The 27,233-nt window shown below is 35.9% G+C and overlaps 2 protein-coding genes across 5 annotated transcripts; one reads left to right on the plus strand and one right to left on the minus strand.

Moving 5' to 3' along the window:
- Nucleotides 1–1,617: 1,617 nt before the first annotated feature.
- On the plus strand, nucleotides 1,618–16,580 carry LOC128259368 (uncharacterized). The gene is made up of 5 exons (XM_052991693.1): nucleotides 1,618–1,824; nucleotides 3,632–3,684; nucleotides 14,595–14,806; nucleotides 15,467–15,767; nucleotides 16,020–16,580. The coding sequence occupies exons 2-5, from the start codon at nucleotides 3,682–3,684 to the stop codon at nucleotides 16,425–16,427; spliced, it is 924 nt and encodes a 307-aa protein (XP_052847653.1). The 5' UTR covers nucleotides 1,618–1,824; nucleotides 3,632–3,681; the 3' UTR covers nucleotides 16,428–16,580.
- Nucleotides 16,581–18,371: 1,791 nt separating this feature from the next.
- On the minus strand, nucleotides 18,372–25,791 carry LOC128259376 (cuticle protein 7). Of its 4 annotated transcripts, none has more exons than XM_052991709.1 (3): nucleotides 25,755–25,791; nucleotides 19,625–19,789; nucleotides 18,372–18,962 (listed from the first exon to the last, which is right to left on the minus strand). In XM_052991709.1, exons 2-3 carry the CDS (start codon nucleotides 19,781–19,783, stop codon nucleotides 18,648–18,650), a joined length of 474 nt encoding a protein of 157 aa, XP_052847669.1. In that variant the 5' UTR covers nucleotides 19,784–19,789; nucleotides 25,755–25,791; the 3' UTR covers nucleotides 18,372–18,647. The 4 variants fall into 4 exon arrangements, with proteins under 4 accessions (XP_052847669.1, XP_052847668.1, XP_052847667.1 ...); XM_052991708.1 differs by lacking the exon at nucleotides 25,755–25,791 and adding an exon at nucleotides 25,087–25,332 and having other exon boundaries at nucleotides 19,625–19,786; XM_052991707.1 differs by lacking the exon at nucleotides 25,755–25,791 and adding an exon at nucleotides 25,087–25,332.
- Between the last annotated feature and the right edge of the window lie 1,442 nt (nucleotides 25,792–27,233).

Raw genomic sequence — 27,233 nt, forward strand, 5'->3', positions numbered from 1 at the left:
ACCACTTGGCTGTTGTGGGGGCCCTCAAGTGTTTAATGAAAGAAATTAAAATACGTCAGCCTTCAGCTCATGCGTAAAGAGCTCAGCCGCCTCGGAGTCTATATCCGATTTCAATGTCGCTCACGTAATCGCTCTCTGTAATGCCACTCAATTGTGGTTCAGTGTGGCTCGCTGTGCACACACATGTGTGTTGTGTGTGTTATCACTGCGTGATTTGTTGAAAGAGGTCAGGGATGCCCCACACCCTACACCTTACATTAGGCCTACCAGTAAAAGGTCTACCAGTCTAAACATAAGTAAAACTTTTACTAACTGAACTAAGTAGGAACCGACTTACCACTAAAAATTATACGTGTTTAAATTTATTGAATTGCATAAAAATGTATAATTTTAATAATGTAAATACTAATGGAAAACAAAATCACGTACACCATTTGGATTTCCCACATCCTAGTTTTCCAAATATAAAACTAACCGACTTCATAAATAAAACAAGTTTTTAATTAATTCTTTATTCTTTGGAAAAGTATCTTCATTAAATTTATTTTGAAAATATTTTTGTTGTTACTACACTTGTAGTGTTACACAATTTTGCCAACACTGTATAATAATAAACAATAAAAAGATAATACTATTTGCTGTCAAATAGCTTTATTTTGTAAACCTAACCATACACAAACAACTCAATTAAACCTTTCTAAATTAATGTTTATTAACGGTTATTTAAATAATTCATTAACACATTATTTATAAAAATACATTTATTGTATTTATACATTATAATTGAATTACTTCAATTACAATTAGTAAAAATATCAAATACATCTGAGAGCGGTATGAAATTAGCGTTACTTTACTTATTAAATATTTCTAAGTTAAACAAATCATTAATAATGAATTATGGGATACAACAAAATATTTGTTCAGACTAATTGACAGCATATACGATTCAAAAACAAATGTTGGGTCATTAAAATGAAAAACGGAAATGTAATAAATTAGCCGGGAATAATTAATACTTAAAGTTAATCTTTACTTATGGCGTATCCAAGAAAAATATGTATTTTGATGAATTGCAACTATCTACTACTACTACTTTATAAATTTAATTTAGAGTTACTTATCTTTTGGATGCAATTTAAGTATTAACTCAATTTTTAAAAGTTAAACTCAATTTAAATGACTTTATAATAACTTTAAAATATTTATTTACTTTAGAATTCGAAGAATTCAAGTGAATATCAACAAAAACCACAGCCTGAGCGACATCAAAATTAAATTAGAAGATTTTTTATGTAATATTATATTTAGGTTAAACGCACTCATAAATAACGACAATATATATTTACTTATTTTTGTTATTTTTGCACTTCATAGCAACATGTTTTCAAGAATCCAATGCCGGAAATGGCCCTAGCAACATGTTGTTCAATGGGCCACATATGAAAACTGGCTGGCAAAAAAATAAAATGAGAAAAGCACAAATGAAAAATAGAAAAACAAAGCGAAAAACAGCCGAAGTCGTAGTTCGGGCTCGTGCTCGAACTCGGCTGCTTTTTTTTTTCAAAGTTCGGGCCTGGCTTGAAGCCGTCTGGCTGATTCGCAAACCAGCTGATGAGGCCGACAAATCGGGAGACGGAGACTTTGTGCTGATGCTACCACATTCGCTGCTTTCAGTGCGGCCCGTGTCTTCAATGAGTTTTGTCACGCTTTAGCGCAAAAACACAGCGGTACGATATCGAGATCGAGATCCCTACGCCACCAGATATATATACTATATATATATCCTTCAGACAACCATCATCAACAGCAGTTAGCAGCAAAGTATGTGTGTAGTGATGAGGCAAAAATGCAAAAATATTACTGTGTTGTGAAGTTCTCTGCTTCGTTAAGTGCAAGAAACAAATAAAAATAAGAAACAACAATAACAATAAAAATAAAGATAAAAAGGAGCGTTAAAAAAAACAAAAGACTTGGGCAACGAACTTGCGTGCTGCAATGCAGACAATTTATAGCCTGCAGGCTATACTCCAAACTGCGCGCAGCTGCTGTCGCAGGCGTGTTAAATTTATGCAAATAAATAAATCAATTCCACCGAAGATAAATAAAATTGAAGGCGTTCCGCCGTTTTGCACGCACCAAACACTTCAAGGCATTTGTCAAAATACCCCCCAAAAAACAACAAAATATAATAAAATGCATAACCAATCTAGAGAAAAATCTTTTTTTCCGAGCTGCCATAAATTAAACCTCGCCCCTGACTTTTCTCTGCAGCTAAAAAACCAAAATAAACTAAATGGAAGGGAAAAATACTTATGGCCTGCCTCTTTTAAATGCAACAACTTGGAAATGATTTTTTGAACAGGCCGCACATATGTATATTATTATTATTGTTATTATTATCATGAGCAGCCGACTCAAAATTTAGCATAGCTTTTTCTGTTTAATGTGCCGGAAATGTTTTCTCAGTGCTGCGGATAATTGTGGGCACTTGAAGTGGGGTGTTGCCAGTGATTATAAAACCTTGTTAATCTAAGCAAATTGGTTTCGCATTGTGTCAAGATCAGAGTTGAAGCATCTCTGTCGGCTCTATTAAAGATAAATGCTTAATTTATGCAGTTCCTTAAATTGACTTAAGGTCACCTGATCTGCGGGCTTGTTACAGCTGAAAACGGGTTTGCTACGCTAGTGATTCTATGACCTCCAGTGCGTATTTTGACGCCTGAAAGTTTAGAGTCCGTCTAAACATAGTCACGTTCCGACTGTAAGCCGTGACATGGGCCGGCTTTTTGGACAGAAAGTATAGTACATATACTGGCACGCCTTCTTCCTCGGATATTTACGATATGGCAAATGGCTGGGACCTAGACGGCACTTAAAATGCGTGGCATGTGGCTCGCATTTGGCTCCACTTTGCGACACTGTGTGGCCAAAAGCAAACCCGCCATGCCACGCCACGCCAAAGGCAATTGAAAATTAACCGTACCTTAGATTTTTCGCGAAAAATGGTAAATGGTCATTTAAATTGGTTATAATGTTTACGCATGCGCGACAGATCGTGCGCTATAGCTATTTAGTTTACACCCCCTCGGAGAGTATAAAATACCATCTTATCAGGTTGGCCATGTGTGGAACGAATCTCGAATCTCGAATCTCGAACTCGATCTCCGCCAGAAAGCCAAAATGCTGCACTGGCAAATTGAGACGCCAAAAGTCATCGTCATCGCGGAGACACAATCACAATCACCATTCACTAGGGTCCAACTAAGTAAGGGGATTGCATAATGAGCGGCCGCCATTACATTTGGTATTTACCTTAAATCTGATTTGATATTGTCCCACCGCCACACGTCATTCGATATGCCAGAGTCGTCTACAATTGCACCAGGCATCAGATTATATAGCCTATATACCTCGTTAATGGAAGTGATTTCTGTTTTCTGATTTGAGGCTGACCAGTTCACCAGTTGACCAGCTAAAATAAATTAATAACAAAACTATATGTAGAGGACAGGCGAACAACTTTCTGTGCTAAAATTGTTATGCAAACCTCAAGTGCAAACTTCAAACAAAGTGATTGTAGTTAAATATAAAATGTCACCTTTTAATAATTCAACTAATATTTTTGCAGTTAAACGACTTAGAAGTATCGGGTTTCATTTGACCATATCAAAACACAAAATGGTAAGTACTATAATAATTTATTATATATTATAATTTTTTAAGACGATTTCCGTGCCGTAATTGAGTTCAAACACGTGTCGCCAAACGCCAAACGATTGCCTCGTGCTTTCTTGGGGTAATCAATGCCCAAGTATTTATGCATTTCTCGATTTTTGAGTTTGCTCTCACATAATTTTTGAAATAATTACATCCCAAGCACGATCATCCAATGAAATTGACACACACTCTTAGCAACTGCATAAATTTCGCATCAACGCATGAGCAATACCAGGCATTCGTGTCATTGGACCTTGCCTTATAAGATGGCAAAAATAAATATATTATATTTTATTTAAATATATTACAAATTTTTGAGTATGAGATGTTTTTTTACAAAAATAAAATAGAATTTATCAAACACCATTTTAAAGCATAAGATGCTGATTAAAACAGCTTCAAAACTACAATTAATGGTTTATCATTCTATTAAAAAACTCTTTGAAAATGTGTTTAAGAATGTTTAATCTCAAAATATTTACCAAAACAGTGAAAAAAATTTGTTCTTTGAAAATATTTGGCAAAGCTTTAAATTTGGGCATCCCTTTTAATAAGCTAATAATAATTTTATGTCCACATTTACTCTTTTTATTCTTTTATATATAAATATTATTCTCTTACACACAATTAAATAACAAAAATTAAATAATAAATATAAATTAATATTAATATATATGAGATAACAAAATATCGAATATACCAGCTTTTCCCAGTGGTTCCCAGAGCTTATCTTTCCTTTTTACTTCTTATTTAATAAATATAAAACAATGTAATCTGATAATAGCGGATTCCCATAACCTGTGCTGCACAGCGTCAAGGGCAAACCATATTAAACCACTCTTTCTGTACAGAGATACTGAAATACAGAAATTGCAGTTGACAAAGGCATTGACCCACAAATGCCCATGTGAGTGCGGTTGAATGTCGATTCTTGTTTATTCCGTACGCATTGTTCTGTGGCAAGTTTGTTTTCCGACTCTTATTTGTACATTTATTAAGCTGCTGGGTTGAAGTCTCACCGGAAATGAAAACACTCTGCTCGTCTGAGTGAAATCAGCGTCATTGTCAAAATACGCAAGGCAAAAAAAAAAAACAATATTTGTGCAACATCATTTAAGTAATTAACGTGTTCGATTATTTTTATAATTCTGTTTTTGTTTTGGTGATTTGCCACAGACAAAGAGCCCGCAGCCGAAAGCATAATCATATTAATATGCAATTTGTTAATTTAAATGACTTCCTTAAACGAACGAAGAGATGGAGATGCTCAATTTGATGTTGCACGATCTTGTGTTTCAAATGAAAAATTGTAATAATCGTGCAACACCTGCTAAAGGGCGTGCACTTTGTCAGTTACCATTTTAAATTGTGATTCAAAGTGTGGGGTTGTACGATTGACAAATCATATAGCAGCATGACTTAATGCTGATTTTATGCAAAAATCGAACAAAGCACAAATTATACAAATTAACGGCCGATTTTGGGTTTGTTTACAAAACAATCAAATGCAAGTTTAGCCACGCTCCCGAAATCATTTTGAACGCTAACGGTAGCATATTGACCTCCTGAAAAAAAACACACACACAGCAAACCTATTGTCTTGACCATAACTATGGCCCATTGTTTTGGGCTGCGATTTGATTCGATTCGATACGATACGATACGATTTGATTTGATTCATTTGGATTTATTTATTTTTCCCATTTTCACAACATTCCTGGCTAAATGTTCAAGACACTTAACTGCCTGACAGGCATTAACTTTTGAGTTCGTAACCGTTGATTAGGCGTCTTGACTTGCAGTTGCGTTGAGATTTATGATTAGCGCTCGGGTTATTCGGGCCACTAACTAACCACCAAGACAACTTAAAAAACTGAAAAACTCGAGAGACGCATTAAGTGCCCTACTCAAAATGCAAGTTATTACGTCTCGAAGGTTTTTGTATTTTTCCACAATTTTTCTTTGCAAAATGTGGCCGCCCAAAATGCCAGAAATTCAATGAGCCTCTCTGCTATCGAGATGAAGTCAATCAACTGGCCAGCTGGAAACCAGAAATTGGCAGTCGAATAGGCAAAAATCGTTTTGCCCTCCGGCCTTCCCTGGGACATATTTATGGAGATGTAGATCTCTCTAGCCTTTAAAATCTGGCAGCAGCCCCTATTGGAATGTCCAGAATGAATGACTTTGCTGAAAAATTTGTGGAGATCTCCCGGTGATACCATTGTCCAAATTAGATACACTTTGGAGTTGAGCGAACTTTAACATTCATTGGGTTTTTACATAATTTAATTGTGGTCTAAAATATTGACAGACTCTGATTTATACAGTACAAACTTAAAAATCATTTTTAAAAATAATGATTTTAATAAAATAAGGACTAAGTTTTTCAGTTATAAAAAAACCATAAAATATTATTGAAACATAAAAATTTTTACAATTATTACGAGCATTACTTTTAAATAATACCACTTTTCATAAATGTTTGAAACAAATGCATCTTATAAAACTTTTAACTTTGAAAAACATAAAAACACTAAATTATTTAAGTGCTTGTTTAAAACTCATGGTACTGTCTTTAAGTATTTAAACTTTAAAAATCATGAAATAACTCAAAACTCATGGTCTTTTTTTTAAAACTTAATACTTAAACTTAAACTTAAATATTTGAATGCATTCTAAATATTCATAGTATTCTCTGTGTTTAAAATAATGTTTACAAAATAGACATAAGCTTTCATAGTTCACAGACCGTGGTAAAATAACTAAAATATTTAAATGCTTTCTTTTAATTTATTTTACTCTCATTGGCATACAAAATGAGGAAAACTAAATTATTAAATAAGAAAATAAAGCAACTGCTGGAAAATGAACTCAAAACACATGACGCATATGAGAAATCCTTCAAAAACTCTTAAATAAGTTCAGTAGCCGTGTTTATCTGAATATTTGATGTATTGCGCAACCGTCGCGATGCTGCCTCAGCTTCTGTAACCGCTTCTCGAGTCATTTATCGAATTTATTTGCGGGCAAAGTACGAGTATTTAATTTGCCAATTTTTTCGTGTTAATTAAAAGCCAACCACGCCCCTTGCATGTTGTGTTCGAGCGGGTGAAATCAGCAAATTCAGCATCTCAGCATCTCTGAAAAGTACTGAAAAAGGTCAAGTTTGCTTTGCTCTGGGAATAATTCCGTTGGCAAACAATGCCTGTCGTGTAAATAGAATCCACCTACACATCATGGTCATGCTGGCGATCTACGCAAAAAGTCATTATAAATATTTAGAGAAAAAAAAGAAATTTTGTCTATGAAAAGATTTGAAATTTCATTAACCCCATTGATCAGCTTATACAAAATAACAACAAAATGCGCATTTTGGCAGCGTAATTGAAATCAACATGATGTCTACTTATTTATTAAGATTCTGTGATTACTTTTTTCTGCCCATTTTTTGTTTGCTCCCCTGATTGACTCCCACGTCTGGTTTGCTTATAAATTTTATTTGGGTATTCGATTTGCCAATTATTTTTTTTTTTGGCCATCGATTATTGTTTATTATTCTTTTGTTATGGATATGGACTTGACTTGGGCTGAACTTCTCTGAAATCTGAAATAGCATGGGAACAGTGTGGCAATTAATCAAAGTGCATAATCATATTGCTTTTCTTGCCAACTATTTGTTTGCCTGGGAAAGTATGCAAATGCGCAGATTTCATTAATGAGAAATCTTTGCCTAATAAATTTGAGTTTCGCATGGGAGACTTGTATATTTTAAAGGGAGAGAAAGCTTTGCGGTTTATTCCTTTGTATGTTTCACATTTAAATCTGTCAATATCGAAGCACACTTTGTTCCACTTTAAAATATTTAAAAATCACTTTAGCTCTTCAGTTTGTAAACCGATACTAGACATTCTAAATTTCGAAACTAGAAACACTTGGGGTAGCCTTAACTCAAATGCGTCAGTCAGTCAGGCACCTTCACCAAAACCCAAGACAAATCGATGCCAATCACCTATCATAACTCAAGACACATCTGCCACCGAACAGACAGATCAAAGAGGCTGCTGTGCCGATCTCCCAGCACAAGGTTATGGCGAAATATCGCTTGTATTGCACTCAAGAAAAATATCATTTCCTGTGAAGTACTGCAAAGACTCATCTAAAATATTAGAGTTTTTAAAACTCTTTTGTTTTCTTTTAAATTGTTTTTCAAAGATAGTTGTTCATTTTTATTAAAATATTCAAAAGCTTTAAGGCATAATTTAATATCTTTTTTTTTTAATTAAAGAGCTAAGGTAAGCTTTTTAAGTTAAAGTGGAGTCATAAATTGTGATACAAAGTAAAAACTTTATCTTTGCCTTCTAAAACTTGTTTAAATAAAATGTCTAAAATTTTTAAATAATTTGTTTATAAATAGTGACTTTAACTAAAACCAAATCTAAAAATCTAAAATCTAAATTCTACAGAAAAAGTATAAAAATGTTTATCTCTTTAAGTTGTGATCAGATTTATAAATTGAATCATGAACTGATAGCGGTCTAATACTAGTTTAACTTCAATATTTAATAAATAAATTTTGAAAAAATATAAGTATATAGTGACTTAAATTTAAATTAAATCTTAACAAACTTAAACCATTCATTTTTAAACTCATATCTCCTTAAACTCCCAAATATTTCTTGCTGTGCAGACTTCAGACTGATGAGGAAGCTTTGAATTGAATATTATTTTCGGTACTTCACCTCTATTTTGTGTTTGCACACCCGGGTACATTGGGAACACTGTGTGGCAATGCACTGAAAACCGAATCTAATAGCTCAAACAAATGCCTAAGCTGGCAAAAACATAGAATTGGAAACGAGTTTGCGCTGTGACAAACGAGCGCAGCCAAAAAGTAAAACGAAACTTAAGCCACGAAATAATGATTTTGCTTCAAACGCTAGCCCCTTAATGCGCTTTTGGGGGGTATCCAGGGGATTGTTTTTAGGGGGCTGTGGTTTGTTCTCCGATTTGTCAAGGTTACTTTGCTTAATTGATGGATGGCTAGCGGCTGCCATTGCATTGAACGAGCGACAATTTGCCAGGCCTTGAACTTCTGCTCTGATGAAGATGGATATGTGCCTGGAAAAACAAGAACTCAACTAAGCACTAAAAACTGAAACTGAAACTAAGTCTTATTCCAAACCTGGCTAGGCCAGTGGTTTATATGCAAATGAGTACGCGTTGTAAAAAAAAAAATGATAAACTAATTACGTGACACGCTTCGGCTGTTCAACATCAGGCAGATGAAGTCATTCTTAAACCCTTTATTTATGATTCTCGACTTGGAAATGAAGGTCAGTTCAGATACCTGGCCACCTAAGAGTGGACCCAGTTCACTGATCTGCCGGATGCCTTCTCGCGTTCTGCACCAGAAGCCATTAAGATGTAAATTTAATGATCACCTACGGCGCGAAAACTGGCAGCCAGATTTATGGATGATATTTTTTTCACTTTTACGCTAGGCAGATCTCACCTACAACGTTTCTGTTCATAAAGTACCATATGACTACGTCTACGGTTTAGATCTGATCTGTATTCTGGCATTTCCAGCTTGTTGGAGATAGTGAGTGCTTCAAGCGGATGTTACTTAGTGGCTATGACTAAGCTAAGTTTATGCTTGGAAAATCCTACACAAATGATGATCATATAATCACGAAGTATAAAATAAATTAAACTTGAAAGGGATGATGTTTACAATTGATTATCTTCTTTTCTTTTTAAGAAAGGGATGGTTTCTGGTAGTTTCTTAGAAATTTATTGTTTACTTAGTGTTTGCGATTTTACTTAGTGTTTTTTAGTGGCAATGAAGAAGCATAAGCATTGCTTGGAAACCATCTAAAATAAATGGCGTAGTAGTAAGAAAAACCGATCATTTAGTAAAATCATTTAAAAAGTCGAATATAATTATAGGATTATGCACAAATTAAAAAACAGGAAATAAAATGGAAGATTTTAAACCTCTTCTTATATTCATCATTGTTTGTTTTGTGTAACATCTTCTTATGATAAACGTTTTATTTCAATCAACTCTATGGGCCTATTGTTTTGTAATAAATTATCATCTCATTTCGTTTATCCATTTCCAATCGTGATTGCTTGATTATCTTCTCATGACCTTTTAAAGATATAAACTATAAGGCCAAAGAGTATAATTGATTGTGCGATTTAATAATAGCGCCATAACCGGAGTAATCCCCTCATGATCTCTTTCTTTCGAAGACAGTTCATTATTTACCATCTATCGCCTTGTGCGATTGTTGAAAACACTTTGATTGATGAATTTTTGTTTTCAAATCTTTTCTTTGCTTTCAATAATCAATGGATATACCCTCTTTTTTTAAGCCCCCACATATCATTGACTTACTTTCATCACCCACACTTATGACACGATTTCAAAGCTAAGGGAATAACCATTTATCATTATCGTTTGAGGGCTTTAGCCTTTTACCCGCATTGCAAAAACTGTAATTCACAAATTGTAACTCAAAAATACATATGCCCCATATTCACTATTAAACTGCAGTTTTTGTGCCCGCACGACCCACAAAAAATGGAATAAAAAAAAACCCAGTCATATCTAACTACTTATGAGGGGTACCCCCATAAGCCAATATAAATTATTTCAATTAAGGCGTTTAAAAAATGATTATGGAATACTTATTATCGAATTACAATTTGAACGCGCCAAATGCAAGCGTTAAACTTTGCTTCGCCTTTTTAGCCAATAATGTTGTGTAATAAAAGAGATTTACAATAACTATAAGATACCGAGATCTCAGGCGAATTATCCATTTATCCAGTTGGTAAGCCACACCACCAATGGCCAACATAAGCAACTATAATCCACACTAAGCCACAGTCAGCTGGCTAAGGAGGCTTTTCTTTTATTTTAGCTGCATTAAATTAAATCTAAGCTTGACCCAAAAAACATAAGCACGAGCTGGTTGTTTTACTTCTATTTTTGTTTTATATTACCATTTTGTTTGGGGCTGCACAAAATTTCGCAAACATATTTTGTCTAAGCACTTAATTTCAGATTGGAACAAAGCATGCTGCAAAACATAAATGCAGCCCCAGTCTTAGTCAGCCAGCTTGATAATAAATGATTATTTTGGGTCTAAACTGCGTTAATCAAAGATAATGATAATGCGGTGTAATGCCGACCGTGTGGAGCGGCGTTTACTTAGTCTTTATTGATTGTTTTTAATTAGTGAGCAGTGAGTTTTGTGGAACGCCCGCGGGCGGCTGCCGCTCATTACCATTACCAGATCGCGATCAAGATCGCTTTGGCCCGCAGAGGAGTGCCTCGAGTTCTGGGTATTACGACCCAGAAGGAGAGTCCCTCCGTTTCGGAACAGTTCGTTCAACCCACTGCGCAGTTCTGGGCCCATTAGCACGGCCAAGAATAAACAAAAAAGAAGTAAGCTTTGGCAAGCCGAAGTTTATATACCCTTGCAGTTATTACAAAAATTAAAGTTTCTATAAAACGACTGTTACTCTTTTTTTCCCCATTAATGTTTCGATCATTCGAATGGCAACTATATAATATCGTTGTTCGATGTATATAAATTTAAAATCCCTACTCTAAAATGATAAACCTATACAATGTCTTAAACGAAGTTATAATTATTGTTTTCTTTACTTTTTTTAATTTTTTCTTTAAAACCAGTATGTTTTAGTCGTCAGATAAGATTTGATTAAACTTATAAGCTTCATACAAAAGTTTTACTATACCTTTTTTTGGGAAGCAAACGGACATCCTTACGAACAACTTACGGATACCGATCAAGAATATTTTTACATTATAGGTTTAGAAACGGCTTATTCACTGCACTCCAAACTTTTGACTGAAATTATAAGACCCTCTGCAAGGGTATAAAAAACGAGAAAATCTAAATCCAAAATCTCAGACACACCATGCGCCAGCCACTCAAGTTCAGGGTCAGCTATTTAGCTATTTTGTCTGTCGGAAGTGACACTGCCAGCAGGGCGACCATTGTTACACAAATCCGAGTTTATGGCTTCTCATGCCGCCTAATAACAGGTCTTGTCAAACTGGAGCCATTAAAAGGTTTTCAAAACGGAGAAAAACGTGTTGAGATCTGGCTGAATTGGAATAGTTGTCCGCTTTGATTTCTGTCTCGAAACTATGCATTTAAGCACCATGATGGAGCACACACCGAAAGAAAATATAATTAAGATTTTTACTTCTTATAATTTCTGTAATTTTAATGAGTGTTATTGTCTCCTGGTAAAAAATAAAAAGTACAACACATAGTTTATTTTATTACTTATATTTATGAGAAATACTACTAGTACTAACAGTATTTAAAATAGGTTACTTATAAAGTTTTAAACAAAATTCGTTTTTGACTCTGTTTTAAAAAATAAACATAATGTAAATAGCATAACACAAAATGTCCATCAACTAAAATTCAAAATGACTTATTATTTAAATAAGTTTATGTCCAAAATTGCATTACTTTAAAAGTTTTTGTGACTCTGTGTTAAAAATATAACTAAACTTTAGCTTTTTAACTGAAAAGTACAACCCAAAGTACAAATTAATAAGCCAGACTGAAAATTTTGTTTATGACCGCCACAATTTCTAGTAATTTAAATAAGTATATGTCTTAAACTAGGTTACTTTTCAAGTTTTCAAACTAAGTCTATTTTAACTAAAAAGTACAACCAAATTAATTAAAATTCAGACTGAAGTTGAAGTTTTTGACAGCCACTATTTCTACTTATATATAAGGTTAGGTTATAAATAAGGTTAGCTGCCATCAGTTTTCTGGACTCGTTTCGACTTCACCTTATTTTTATGACAACCTCCAGCATGGATTAAGGGGAGCAGGCAAAAACTTGGCATGTACGCTGTGCATCGATCGTTAATGCTGGCCTTGATTTCTGCCCGTTTTTTTATGATTGCACAAAAGCGATGACAGAGTCGATCGGCCGAGCGAACAGGTATTGCTGCAACCGCCGGCTCTACAGTAACATATGCCAATATGCATTGTGCATAGCAATGACAAATAAATAGTAAATGCTTGTCAATGCAAAATTGTCAATCAATTAGCCAAATCGGGGGATAGCCGAGCCCGCTGACAGTTTAACTGCTGCCTCTTCGGGGCAAGTGTTGTACATAATTGCCGGCATTAGTATAAGCCACCTCACGATCCCGCATTGGGGTTATGTTATGGTCAAACATTTAACTTATGGTCCAACGAATGCACACAACAATAATTGCACAACATGGATATTGTGTCATATTTTGTTGACTTACAAGTTTAATAGAAACATTATGTTATTATTTTATTTATGTACATTTTTTATTTATGTAAACAAAGCAACATGACGGACAATCTGATATTGTGTCATATCTTATTGATTTGAAATGTGAATTAAGACATTTAATTGAATTGATTTAAATTATTTTTTTGGCATGTCTTGAAGTGGATAAAAATTATATTTGGAAGGTAAAATAACAAAAAAATTCGAATGAAATTAAAAGCTTAATATCTTAAAATATTAAAATGATGAATTTAGCCAAGACTTTGTATTTACATACATACACATGAGCTAGAAAAAACATCAATATTTTTTTATTTATTTTGAAGATATCTTTTTTAAATATATCTTCAGATTTTCTCTGTGTACTCTGTCTTAAAATTAGTTCGCAATTAATCAATTGTATTGTCAATCATGGGAAAATTGGTGAACAAAATAGATCGATTTGTACGGCCCAAAAGAATCTCAGCCCCGACAATTGGTTAATAATAAATGTAATAAACCTCAGGCCAGGCCAAACAGATGGTATCCATACATCAGCGTTATCGATGCCATTTTTGGCATTTACTGTGCTGACAAATTTGTAGCCAGATGCCTATCCTCCCAGCCGAACCATAACTCTATGCCGTGACGTAACTAATGGCCATATTTAGCCGCAAAGGTTTAGCCCCATATTGCCGGCACTTGGGGTTTGCTATTGCTATTGGTATTGCCATTGGTATTGGGTGCGTTTTGTGGCGGTCTAAAGCACACACTTCCTCAAGGCTCATTAGTTAAGCAAACAGAAAACAGGAATGGGAGAAAAAACAGAATTAACCATAAATAATGTCACATTCTGCAGTGTTGTCCATTGTAATCGATTTGAGAATCGCATAAAAAGTGTCAAACGACAGTGAATTGTATAAAAACTTGAACTGAATGCAATTAATCAATAAAAAATCTATTATTTGAGCGGGTAATTCAATTAACCCAACAAACAGTCGTCATAAATATTTATGGGTTACTGCGATTCATAGGCCAAACATCTGAGCAACGTGCAAGGCAATCAGCGAACAATAAAGTAAACAATTTTTTTGAATATATGAGCGCCTTTTTTATTCCAAATCCAAATACACAAAAAACCTCAAGCAGCTGCACCAATTTACCACTTGACATTGTTTTATAAACACGAGGGGGGTGTTTTCATATGTAATTATTGATATTACATTCGAGTTATACACACACAAATTGAGTTCAAGTGCGAACTGAAATTGAAATTGATTTGGCTGTGTGTCTGCCAATTTGCCAGGCGACTAAATAAAGCGATTTTAATTGATCATCGAGTCGAGGTTGCGTTGATAAGGCGAAGCGGGTTTTATGACATTTGTGTTTTTGAATCTCGAATCGGTTTATCTCGATCCCGATCTCGATCTCGGTCGATTCTAAATGATATCAGCAAACGAAATCGTGTAGTAATTTGCCAAACACGACAATGCAAAGCACCTTCTTCTTCTTCTCCTTATGCTGTCCAGGATTCACACATTCATCCAAAACTCGTTTTCCAGCTCCCTCCTAGCTCACTCCTGCTGCTAGTCGCCACAGTCGCCGGTTTAAGCCTCCAGGCGCAGGCCATCCGAGTGGACTGGGGCACGAACACGGGACCCATAGTACCGCCCCCCCCGCGCACCACCCCGCAGCCACCGAGGAAGCCGTACCGGGATCCAGCGCCCGTCTGGGAGGACCAGAGCGATGACATACCCAACCCCAATCCCTATGTGTAAGTGCAAACGGGTTTCGCTGTGAGCTAACCAGAAAAACTAGCTCCAAGGGTCACTCACTATATTTGTATATAAATAATTTATATAAATCCATTGATTTGTTGGTTTTTTTTGGAGCTTAGCTGGCAGTCAGCTATAGAGAAAATGAATTTTGAATAGTTTTCTTACCTTTTCTTTATATGTTTGTAAAATGTAAAGCAAACAGGTTTAAATTCAGGAAGACATTTTAAAAATTTGTCTTAACAAATATAGTTTGGGGTTCAATCAGAATAATTTAAATACAAAATAACTATCACCAAGGGTCTTTTTTTTTAATACCAATTACTTTTACAAATTTTTTGCTTGATCGACACATTTTTTTTAATATATTTTATGTTTTTATTATGTACACATTTTTTTTATAAATTGTTTTGTTATATGTATTTGTTATTTAAAACACCCTTTTGATTTCCCTTTTCTTTGGCCATATATTTTAAACAGTAATTAATTAATAACTATTTTCATTTATTTTTAAAGTAATCAAAAAATCAAAAAAACTTATACGTTTTAAAATTTTATAAAAAAGAAACTTGAATATATGCTATGCTATATAAATTGTAGATCCTTTATTGAAGTGTTTTCATTATTTTAAACCCCTTTGTATTTTACCTATTCTTTAGCTACGTCCTACCACCGCCTTCGCGACCAAGGACCTGGGCGATTCCCGCCGGACCCTATGCCCCACCCAACTACAACAACCAGCCGCCCGCGGTCAACAACAACAACTACGGCCAGCTGGCCAGCAGTTCTTACAGCGGCGGTGTGACCTCCGTGCCCGGACTGGCCGCCCAGTATGTGCCCGGAGTGGGCATCAAGTATACGGCCATTGTGATGCCGGACAAGCTGCAGGGCAAATACAATGCGAAGACCAAGAAGTACAAGGCCTACGAGAAGGCCAAGTACGCGTATCCCTGGAACTATGTAAGGCAATACGAGAATCGCAAGCGATTTGTGCGCTACTGAACCGCCACGATACCTGATTTTGCATTTAGAACTACACCTATATATAGAAATTGTACAAGAGATTAAAGCCAGACACGAAATTCCCCCCGCTTTTGACACTGTTGTAAATGGTTTTTAGCCACGCTCACTCCTCCTTTCACATTCATCTTGCCCGATTCCACCACCATCCATGTCCATGTCCATAATCGCATGCATCATCTCTCGTTGCAGTTACAGCAGTTGCCGGTGGAGCAGAAGGCCTTGGAATGGCAGGCGGAGCTCGAGAAGCGGCTCGACGAGGAGCAATCTCAGGCTAAGGCTCAGGCTCTCAGTTCCTCCACGACAAGCAGCACTTCCAGCACCACCTCAACGAGCACCAGCACCACCTCCACCACCACTGCCACACCAGCACCATCATCACTATTATCCACAGACAGCAGCCCAACGACAACATCTACAAGCACGCAGCAGCCGCAACAGCCCACAACAATTGGCAATTACAACAAGCTGGCACACGAGAAGAGCGCCCATCTGAAGAAGCATTCGAAGCAGAAGAAGCTCCTCCAAATGCACATGGAGCAGGAGAAGATGGCAAAAAAGCTGCTGCAGCAGGAGCAAAACTCGTTGCAGACAAGTTGAGCAGCCAAACAAACAGCTACAGCTACAGCTGCAGCAACAGCAAAAATACAATCGCGAAACAAGAAATCATTAAAGCGAACATTAACTTTAAGACTTGCCCACAATGTTGTAAATAACTATTAATAAAATTAAACATCCCATAATAAAACCTAATCGAAGTTAAGGTACTTGCATCGGAATGTGTGGTAAACATAGTTGTTGAAATTATGGAAGAATTTATTGCAAAAATAAAAGCCTCAAGCTTTCAATGGTCAAGTGTGGTAACTCCAAAAAAAAAGGTTACTTAAAGTAATTACTGTTGGGGAAGAAAGAATGCTATTAAAAGCAAAAATCTCTTAATTACAACTTATCGAAATTAAGGTACTTACGCAACGGATGGGCATCATAAAACCTAATTGAATTTTATGTATCCGAAGTGGGCTTGTGAAGTAGTTAAATGAAATTAACTACTGGAGGGAAAAAAATATTGATGGAGAGTAAAAATGTTTGGAATGAAATAAATTGAATTTTTGATTATTTTAAAAATAAAAGTAAACGGCCCTTAAAAAAACAAAATTAATTAAGCACTTGAGGTAACTATTAAACGCTAAAAGAGTACGATAATCTTGGAGACTAAGGTGTTAGAAGCTCTAGTATTTATTACAGCAAACAATCGATTTTCTTAAGACAAAACTTGAAGCAGTTGGGCAATGAATTTAAGTATCATTTATTTGTTTAACTGAAATGGTTTGAATCTAAATTAGAGAAAGAGAATTGCTCTAGGCAAGTCAATTTAAAAATAAATTAATTAACATAATATAAGTAAGCTAAAACAAAAATCAAAAGACAGAAATAAAAATCATAATAGCAAGCAAACAAAAAAATATAAATTTTCCAATATGACAAGCAAAAAAAGGCGAGGAAATTGTTAAGTTCATAAACATATTATAGGTAAGTTAAAACTTGACGGAAATCAAAAGACTTGGTAAACGGTGTCTGATAGAAAATAACCTAGCTTAAAATAATGTTATTTAAACAAACGAATTTACGTAAATATTTATTTAGCAAACAAATGACTCAGGCGACGAACTTGACAAATTCATATGAGGCAAGTTAGTGAAATTAAGCTAATAGAGATATAACAGTGAGCAAAAAAGGTAGATAAATAAAGGGGGAAAATTCGCTCACCCGACGAAGATGGCGCCTAGATTGCATTTTAATTGCCCGAGAGGGGGTCAACAAAAGGGCAAGCAGGAGGTGAAGGTGAGCTGTCAAACGGAATAACGGACCCCAACACTGATTGGCACTTTCCTGAACGACTTTTTACAGCCGCAGGCACTCAAAACTGGGCACAAAAAGCAGTGCCAACACAAAACATACGGCAATTAGCCAGGGCAATTAGCGGCGTCGTTGAACGGCGGCAACGGCTTCTGGGCCATCATTTAAGCCAATCGTCGATCGCTGAACACTGATCACAGAGCGGCGTGCGCAGACCCTGACCAAGAGACGTCAGCGGCAGCAATGGAAACAATATAATTAGCACACAAAATGCTAACAAAAATACAATCATTCTTCATTCTGCAACCCAAAAATATTTGATTTACGCCCGGCTCCTTCGGTTTGCTTAGTTAGGTGTCGTTAACCGAGTTTTTCGGTTTGTCAACGGGTTTAGTGGCGCAAAAAACACTACGTCAACAATGCACAGAGCGGCTTAATTTATTATAACTAAGCCTGAAATTCATATTCGACTCGAAAAGTGAAGTAGCTGACTAAGTGTTTAATTTAATGCCGTTCGTTCGGTGGCTTAAACAATTACTCAGGCTTAAAGGCCTGGCCACAAGATTGGTTTACAAAATAATAGGGATGCTAAAGTTAGCCATAAATTTCTTTTCACAAAAGCAGCTCAAAGATAACAATCGAAATCCGTTTAAATCTCTAGTCAGTTGTTTGTTTCCGAAAACAAAAGGGAAAATAATTTTATTCATTCATTCCTCCGCTTTGCGCTGATATATAGCCCCGAAATATTTACATTTTAAGTTTAATAAAATTGTTCGCTTACATTTTATGAGCCCCCGGCCAAAATCAATTTAAATTTCAAATTAGAAATCCACTTAACAAGTCAACGAAGTCATTGAAAGACAATTAAACATTTTGCAATTTACTGCTGCGTGAAACAAGACAAATAATTCGCCTGTCGTCTGTTGTTTATATTTTCGGGCCGGTTTCACGCCGCTGGATGTCTTAAATCACAAATGCCACAGGCTCGGCAAGGGAAAGAGCCCGGATCGGTTGGCTGGGTGGCCTGGGATTCCAATTCCGATTCCGATTCCGGAATTCCATTGCCTGATGCACCCGACTGTTCCCGGTTCGCTGCTCAACGACGGCCTTGAATCCCCGGCTCGGTCCTCTCACCTCGTAGTGCACACTACGAATGTGTCCGTTGGGTTCCAGGTGGACATAGGAGCCGGAGACATGGTCTCCCTGTCGCTGCTCTCGGTGCAGGATGTGCACCTGACTGGCCGCATCGGAAATGTGATACTGATGAGAGTAGTGGAGCTGTTAGGAGGAGGCAAAATTTACTAGAAAACAAGTAAACGATTTGGTTCTCTAAGTGTTTTCTAACAATACCGGCTATCTGTGTCATTTTCTTACAACAGTTTGTAACCCAACAAAATAATATGTGTGTAAACAATTAGTACATTTAGCAGGTCTGATGAGGTGGTATACAAAAAAGGAAACGTAAAACAAAACTTGATTACAGTAGTAAAATAACTTCATTTTTTATTATTTAAAGAAATAAATATAATAATGTATTTTGTAAAATTGGTGTTTGCTTGTTAATACTAAATAATTAGTTTTTTTTTGCATTATTAAATACTTTTAAAACAAAATTCAAAAAGAACAATTATTTCCGATATTCACTATGTCTGACACATATATAATGTAATTTACAGTTTTCTAGTAGCACATACAAGTGCATAATTCGAACTTTTTTACTTTAAATAATTCCTTAACAGAACTACAGCTTTGACCACTAATTAAATACTTATTTAGATAAATACAGTTTGGTTACATTATTCTAAAATATAGATCATAATTTCATAAATTATCATATACATTTTTTATTAAGGAATAATACTCCTTTAAAGAAGCTTACCCTCCGTCTAAGATTTATATTACTTTATTCTCAGTGTAAAAAAAACAGATGCCAGACTTACCCTTTCGTCGTCATGATTTTTGCCGTAATCATTGTAAAACTCAATATGCCCGGCTGGGCCACGCTGCGTATGCGCAATCTGCAGCAGCCAGAGGATCACGAAAACGTAAACGAAAACGACTTCCAATCCATATGCCATGTTGACCGGACACGTGGGCATGAGCTGCTGCCGAAATTAATTTGATTAGAAAAGAAACATAACGAAGTGGTCGAGAAGAGTGGGAGGTTTGACCGGAGGAGATTGGAGTTTGGCGCTTGGCCCCTTGGAGTGAGGAGTGGCCGGGGTGAAAATCATTTGCACTTTGCTGCGGTTACGGCAGCAGTTCGAGTTGAAAGCTCGGAGCGGCCACTTCCTAGCAACTGCAGCGATGCTGATTACATAGTCACGTTGTTAACTACATCTTCACGGTGCACAGCAGCCATAAACTGGTGGACTGTAGACGGTGGACGGTGGATGGAGTGCTGCATGCCACTAGTTGGGCAATCAAAGCGAATCAAAGACCAGCATCTTTCACACTTCGTTAGGGGCCAAAGTCTTTTTTAGTCAAGGCAATTTAGTGTCAAAAAGCGAGCAGTCGATAAAGACAAAGGCCCCCGATCCCGAACCCAAACCCTGGGCACAATATGCACATTATGGATCTTGGCGATCTTTGACGGTTGGCTAACATGCCCTAACGTGACTGGCCGTCCCAAGTGAATTGGCCACACAGAAAAAAAAAATTTATAACAAACGATACTCGCTTTGATGGAATTAACCATATATGTTTTTTTTAGATTAGCATCACTGGACAATTCGTCTGTCCGTTCCTAATCTGCATTTTAAAAAGTCCGAGATATATACAATAAAGCAGTAACAAATACGAAAACCATAGGATAGTTTCCTATGAGTTTTTCAATAAAATTAATAAATAAAATGCGACATCTTGAAATATAAATTGGCTCCAAAAAGTTATTAAGTACAATTTCAGGTAAAGAACTATTAACAATTTTAAAAATTGTTGACATGTGAATATGAATTCGATACTGGTAATATATTTTTTTTGTGCAATTTGACCCAGACCAAGCACCTGGTCCCTTTTTTTCCTTAATCTATGGGTTTGGCTCCGTGGAGATTGCCGCTTATGAGCCGCGAGTGGCAAACTTTCTTTCTCTTGCATCGTGATGGTTAACGTTTTTTCCCCTTCGAGACTTTTTGGATGCTTTTTCGAGGCACGTTTCGCTGGCAATGCAAAGATTTGAACAGCAGGTGACGCCATCACCATCGCCATCCCCATCGCCATCGCCTCTGCCCAGTTTTGTTCCAGGTCTTCCCACTCGGATGCTCGGCAGTTCATAAAAACCAATGCCCTTTTGATTGGTTACAGCTGTAATTGCCTCGGGGCCTTTGTGAAAGGCTGCAATAACAACTAAACACCGAAAGAAATCATAAGATAAGTGCCAAAAAGATTTTTTTTTCATTCCTATATTTCTTCATTTACGAATTTATGTTCTTATTTCATTTATCTAGGAAAATTCACATTACTTCTATTTAAGCTATATAAGCTATTTAAGCAAAGCAAAACCAAACTGTGATATTTTTGCATTTTTTTAAGTGTTTACAAATGAGTTTCATAATATATATCGATTGTATACTTTTTTAAACGCTAAATTTGCTAATTTGTATATATTACATCTTCCTAAAATATAGTGCTTTAATAGAACCTGTAATTGGTAAAAAATTGATAAATCGATAATGTTAAAATAGGTTTTTACTTATCATAATATCCAAAAGTATATTTGCTTAAAATTTGTTAACTAGTTTGTAATTATAGTTTCTTTGGTATTTGTAAAAATGTTGGAAAATTGATAAATTTAAAATCAGTATTTATTTATTATAACTTAAAATTGAATGCAAAATTAACTGTTTGTAAATATTACTTATTTTGTAAAATATAAACCATTTAAGCTAGGATTTTATTTTTTGAGTTACCATATCAGTTTTTAAAATACTGCAAATTAAAGATATTTCTGTCGAATTATTAAATTATTCTTATTACTTTTCTTTTACTGTGCAGTCTTTGATTCTTCGTTGGTAATAAAGAAATTGTCTAATTAGGCCGCTACTGCAACTTTCGATTGGCCATGGGCTGGACTACGCATACGCCCACTGCGATTGCGCAATGGCGGCTAACTAGATTAATCTGGCTGAATGCTGGATGCTGAATGCTTGATGCTGGCTGGATCCCTCTGGGCCACGAATCTTGGCACCCGAAACTGGGCCCGTTCAAACTGTCGTTAATTGCGGGGTCGGCTGGGTGGCTGACTGCCTGACTGCCTGACTGCCTGACTTCCATAATTCACAGTCGAATCGAACCGATTACAATCTACGCTGGGTTAGGGCACGTTTTCTCGGCCCATCTCCGACTGCCTAAATGCCAAATGCACTGGGGAAAAACAACCCAAAAAAATAAAAAAACAGGCTGAACCAGGACAACTTGTTTCGTTTGACTTGTTAATTGCAATGAAATAAAATGAAAATGAAATGGCGAAAGAGCAAAATATCGAACGACAAACCATTTCTTTTACCATTTACCAAGTTTACCATTTTACCAGGCTGGCAAAAGACACACGCGCTCCATTAGGCCCGACAAACATGCGGCGAATGTTTATTCATAACTGGACCGGGTTGGCGTTTTTTTTCTGGCCCGGCTGAAAATCGAGATTCAGAGATCCAAAGATCCAGAGTTGAAAACAGAGACAGTCGCACTCGGTCAGTCAGTCGCTTTGTCAGTCGGTCGGAAGCCAACGCAAACGTTGATGCGAATAAAATAAAAACACTTGCATTTTCTATTGATTTGTGGCCAGATTTCTTGTTTTCCTTGCTTTGTTTACATAATGAACTGCCACTGCAGCTCCAACTTTAGTTATGCGGGTGCCCAGTCCAGTTGCACTTATAGCATACAGTATAGCATTGCGAGATCGGAGGCTATACCATACCAACATATACTGTCGTCCCCGCCGCTTCGTCGTGCCCAGATATATAACCTTAGTCAATGCTATTTGTTGTTATCTTAATAGCAATCGCTTGGGGGGCCACAACAGCAGCAACACTTCGCAGCTTCACAACTTCACATCATCACAATCACAATCACAGCCAATGTCGCCGCCAATGTTGCGCTAAGCTGCCGTTAGGCTTTATAGTAAATTGGGGGAAGTTACAGCGAATTGCGAACTTCGTTTAATTGCCATCGGGGGAAAAAGATGAAATGACAGGTGAAATGGAAAAAAGGGGCGTGCAATATGGGCGTGCAGAGAAAGCTCTTAAATACCACAATGAAAATATATTTGTCAATTATTGCTTCATTTAGAAAGGACTTACATTTCAAAGTACATAGACAGAAAAACTATAAGGTTAATTAAATATCACTGTTGAAAATTTTTAGAAAATTACTAAACGATGTCTTTTTAATATACACTGTAAAATGAATATTGCAATAATAATTGTTTATGTCTTTATGATCATAAGTTTATACGGGTATTATTATTATTATTATTGCTTCAGTTGGAATGGAATTCAATTTCAAAGTACCTAAAAAAACAACAAGTTTTAATTTAATATCACTGGTGAGATTTATTAGAAAAGTATTAAACAAACTTAATAATAAAGACAGCAATTTGAATATTGCACTGAACACTTGAATGCCTTTATGATCATAACCAAAGCCATAGGTAAATTCGAAGGAACTATCATTTAAATATCACTAGAGAAGATAAATAAGAAATTAATGAACAAATTCTTTTCAATATAAGGGACAAAACTAATATTAAAGTAAAATTTTGTACGAATCTTTGATAAGTGCAGCTAAATTCGATACCAAAATTTGTCTATAATTGCTTCATTAACAATTAGCTTTTAATATAAACAACAAAAAGAACATAAAAATATAATAAGAGAAGTATAGCTTACAGTTATTATGCCTTTATGATCATAAGTTCATAAAGGTCATTCGTAACGTGCATACTGATTGAAAACACTCATTGACCATTTTTCTGTATTTATAAAATTATGGCATAAATACAAATAATTGAAAAAGGTAATTGAATTACGGGCTGTTGCATGCTTCTTTCAAGCCCAGCTTCAATTAAGCAATTTAAAAGAATTAATTTAATTAAAAAATATACATCTCTGACCTCTTGAGTTTATATTTTATTATTGAAATACATAATCAGGAAATCTTCTGAACTTATAACATAAACTATTATTAAACAAATAAATTAAAAGAATTATTTTTATAAATATAACTTCTTCTTATACTCACAGTAGCGTGATTTTTAAAGACAACTCATTACAAGCATTTAAAGTTTTTATGAACTTATAAAGTTTCCAGAAATGTGTTGAACTTAAAATGATTAAGATCGCTTTAATCATTAGTTTAACATCCCTATATCAGCCTGTGAAAATAGTTGGCAAGTTGAATAAACTTTAATGATCTTGTCTGGTTTGTCGTGTTTTCGTTTAGGAGACGCATTAAACGTTGGCCAGCATTCTACGACCATTTCGGCCATAATCTACCTTTTCATCTTCCGCAATTTCAAGCCGCCAACTCGAGTCTGTTGGCTTAATTCAGCGACCTGGTTCACTCACTTCCCCTTCTACGAGATCTCGATTGGGGATTGCATAATGTCATGGGTACCGTAGAAGAAGACCGCTTTCAAGGCCGCACTCGTGACCACACTTTGCTGGGCCTTTCTTCCCCAGTTCCCGTTGCCAGTGCCTAGTTCCCAGTCTCCAGCAACATACAAAAAAAAAACGCAAGCCTTTTATGGCCTTTCCTGGCCACGTCGTGTTGCACTGCACTTCCCAATTAAAATGCATGGCTAGGACAGCTCCAAAGCGGGCCGAAAAGCACTCAAATGCGATACGAATCGCAGAAATGTTGCGAACAACCGAGCTCCGGCAAACCGACAAAATTGAAACCCGTTTTAAATGCACCGAATTTACATAATGTGCTCCAAATGGGCACCGGGCAAATATAAATCTCGAGGCACAAAAAATAATCGAAAAAACAGAGCCACAAGCAATGGCAATGACAATTGCATGTGACAATTGCGGAAAAAGGCCAAAGTTTCCCAAAAAAAAACAAAAAAATCTGGACGCAGGCAAAGTTAAGTTCATGGAAAACCAATTGTGCATATGAAAGTTTCAATTTTTGTGGCCATTCGAAGGTATAAATCAAGCTGAACGTGAAAAGCGAATCTAAAAAAGCGATATTGATGTCTGGCAATTTATGTTATTGAACTTTGCTTTATGCAAATTTTGGAAAAAAAAACAATCTGAGTAATTGTAACAGATTTCTGGGCTTGTTTTAATAAGATTTTTCATCATTTGGTTGAATGTTTGAGAAATGAAAGTACCAAAATTAAGGAGGTTTCCCAAACAAAAAAATAATCAAACTACTTCCTTTTTTACAGAGAGCCACTTACTTTTGTGTTGCAAGTTGCAAAGTTGCAAAGTTGCTGGTTGCCTTTTGCAAGTTGCTAGTTGCTATGTGTGGGCCGTAATATCAATGGCAAACACTTGAAAACTGAACCACTTTGCTGGGCTGCCACGCTTGCTCTGAAGTGTTTGGAGTGCTCTTGGGTATATTTACGTCAGCCGGCAGATGAGATGTGTTTAAGTTTGCGTCTGAGTCTGGGATTTTAGATTGTCACCACGAAAATCGTGGTGCCCCATAATTATATATGCTCATTCGTGTGTGCATAAATAAACTATTAGATCATTCTCTTTTGCAATTCTTCCCCGGCCCGGTGTGTGATTTAATTAACTTTTGGCTGGCACACAGAAATTGCGAGCAGTTCAGTTCCCTGAATTGGATTCAATATGGTAAAGCACCCAGCAGCGAACAAAAGGGCATGATGCCGCACTTTGGGCTATGAACACACAAAAACGACTCTTGTAACCGCAAATTAGTTTCAAACATCACACACAAAACACAAAAACACAAAAACTGGCTACAAAACAGGGCAACAAAACTGCATCAGCGATCGGCAGCAGGCAGCAGCCTTGCAAAATCCGAAAATCCATTGCAATAATAACCATAGCCACCCCTCTATATCCCCGCCATATATCCCCCAATATATATATCTCAGACTCTCGCGTCAGTTGAAAAATCGACAAACGATGTTCGCCTTTATTCTGTATTATTACTCGTCGACTGCTGCTTATTTTTCGGTTTTGCGAATTTGAGCTTAGATTTTTCAGTGCTGATAGTAAAAGTGACGCATCAAATGGGGCTGCCTGAGCTTGGATGTAATTAGAGAGTAGGTGGCGTATATACGATTCAGAATGAGTACATGACTATAGTATTTTAAAATAAAAAAGTTTTATGTTGACTAATTGAGTTTTAATGTATTCTTACCTTGTCTTAACATATTCAATAGATATCGTCTAATAGACATGATATGAAGAGACTAAAACACTTAAAAAACTGGCGACAGCTAATGTAACTAGAGAATAGCCGTTATAGTAAGCATTTACTCAATATAATATTTAATAATTAATTATATGTTCATTCTCTCTTTTCCTTTCTGTTTAATTAAAATTAATTAATTAAATTTTATTCTAAAACCAGTAGATATAGTTTTTAAAATATCTGTGTAAGTATGACTAATATCTATCCAATAAATATTAATAAAAATAAACTTGCATTATATAAGTTAATTTCAAACTGTGCATCCGTCGTTAGTAGGTTTTAAAAATACTTGTTTTTAATGTTGAATCAAATGTGCATAGCTATTAAATCGAATTACTTGGCGATCCATTTCTTTCCATAGACTTGTTTTGCTCATTTAAATATTTTCAATAAGGAGTACTACCAGGTGTACCCCCTAAACTAAATGTTCTGATTTGCTGTTCCATGAGTCAATGACACTAATACTGGCACACACATGTTTATAACTCATTTTGCAATATTTTTTGAAAAACACACCAAAAAACGTGTCCCAGCAGCGACAACAATCACTTTGAAAGGGTCGTGTGGTTTTGCATCTTTACGGCCGACATGGCCGCATGGGCATCAATAGAATCCTAAACAAAATAGTTACTTTACCATTATATCTTACTTCGGTGCTTTGTAATGCTTGATTGCTAAGTTTGGCAACTATTCAAGCAGCAGTAACTAAACAGCCTCTAAAGTCAATAATAGATGCCAAAGTGCTTTCAGTTTAGCCGGTTTCACGGATGCTCACAACTTGCCTAACTTTTTATGACTTAATTTTGCGCAGCCTCACAGCAAAAAAATACATTTGTTTACTGGAAAACATTATTTGCGGTTTTCAAAACACGGTTCAAGAGGGTTTGCAAAAATAGATTTATTTGTGGTTGCACAAATCGCTTCGAATGATCGAAGTCTGATCGATGCCGATCAACTATGAGTTGGGCACGTGGTTGGGTTCAATTAATAAGTTAGTTTGTTTTGCCACGAGACGGAAGTAATCATGGTTGATCATTTTAAATTGACTGTTAATGAAATGCAATTGGACTTTGCCCGAAAGATTTATTACGTTTGAGTGGTAGATTAAAATTGGATACTAGGTTTATCGTTTCTTGTAGTTTTTCCTTATTTTTTTAA

Source organism: Drosophila gunungcola (genome assembly GCF_025200985.1).
Source record: "Drosophila gunungcola strain Sukarami chromosome 3L unlocalized genomic scaffold, Dgunungcola_SK_2 000005F, whole genome shotgun sequence".
In the NCBI taxonomy this organism is placed as follows: domain Eukaryota; kingdom Metazoa; phylum Arthropoda; class Insecta; order Diptera; family Drosophilidae; genus Drosophila; species Drosophila gunungcola.

Coding starts and splice junctions, on each gene's coding strand:
- LOC128259376 (XM_052991705.1), bottom strand. Junction 18,963..19,624: donor AAAATCATGACGACGAAAGG/GTAAGTCTGGCA, acceptor TCCTCCTAACAG/CTCCACTACTCTCATCAGTA.
- LOC128259368 (XM_052991693.1), top strand. Junction 14,807..15,466: donor CCCAACCCCAATCCCTATGT/GTAAGTGCAAAC, acceptor CCTATTCTTTAG/CTACGTCCTACCACCGCCTT. Junction 15,768..16,019: donor ACGCGTATCCCTGGAACTAT/GTAAGGCAATAC, acceptor CTCTCGTTGCAG/TTACAGCAGTTGCCGGTGGA.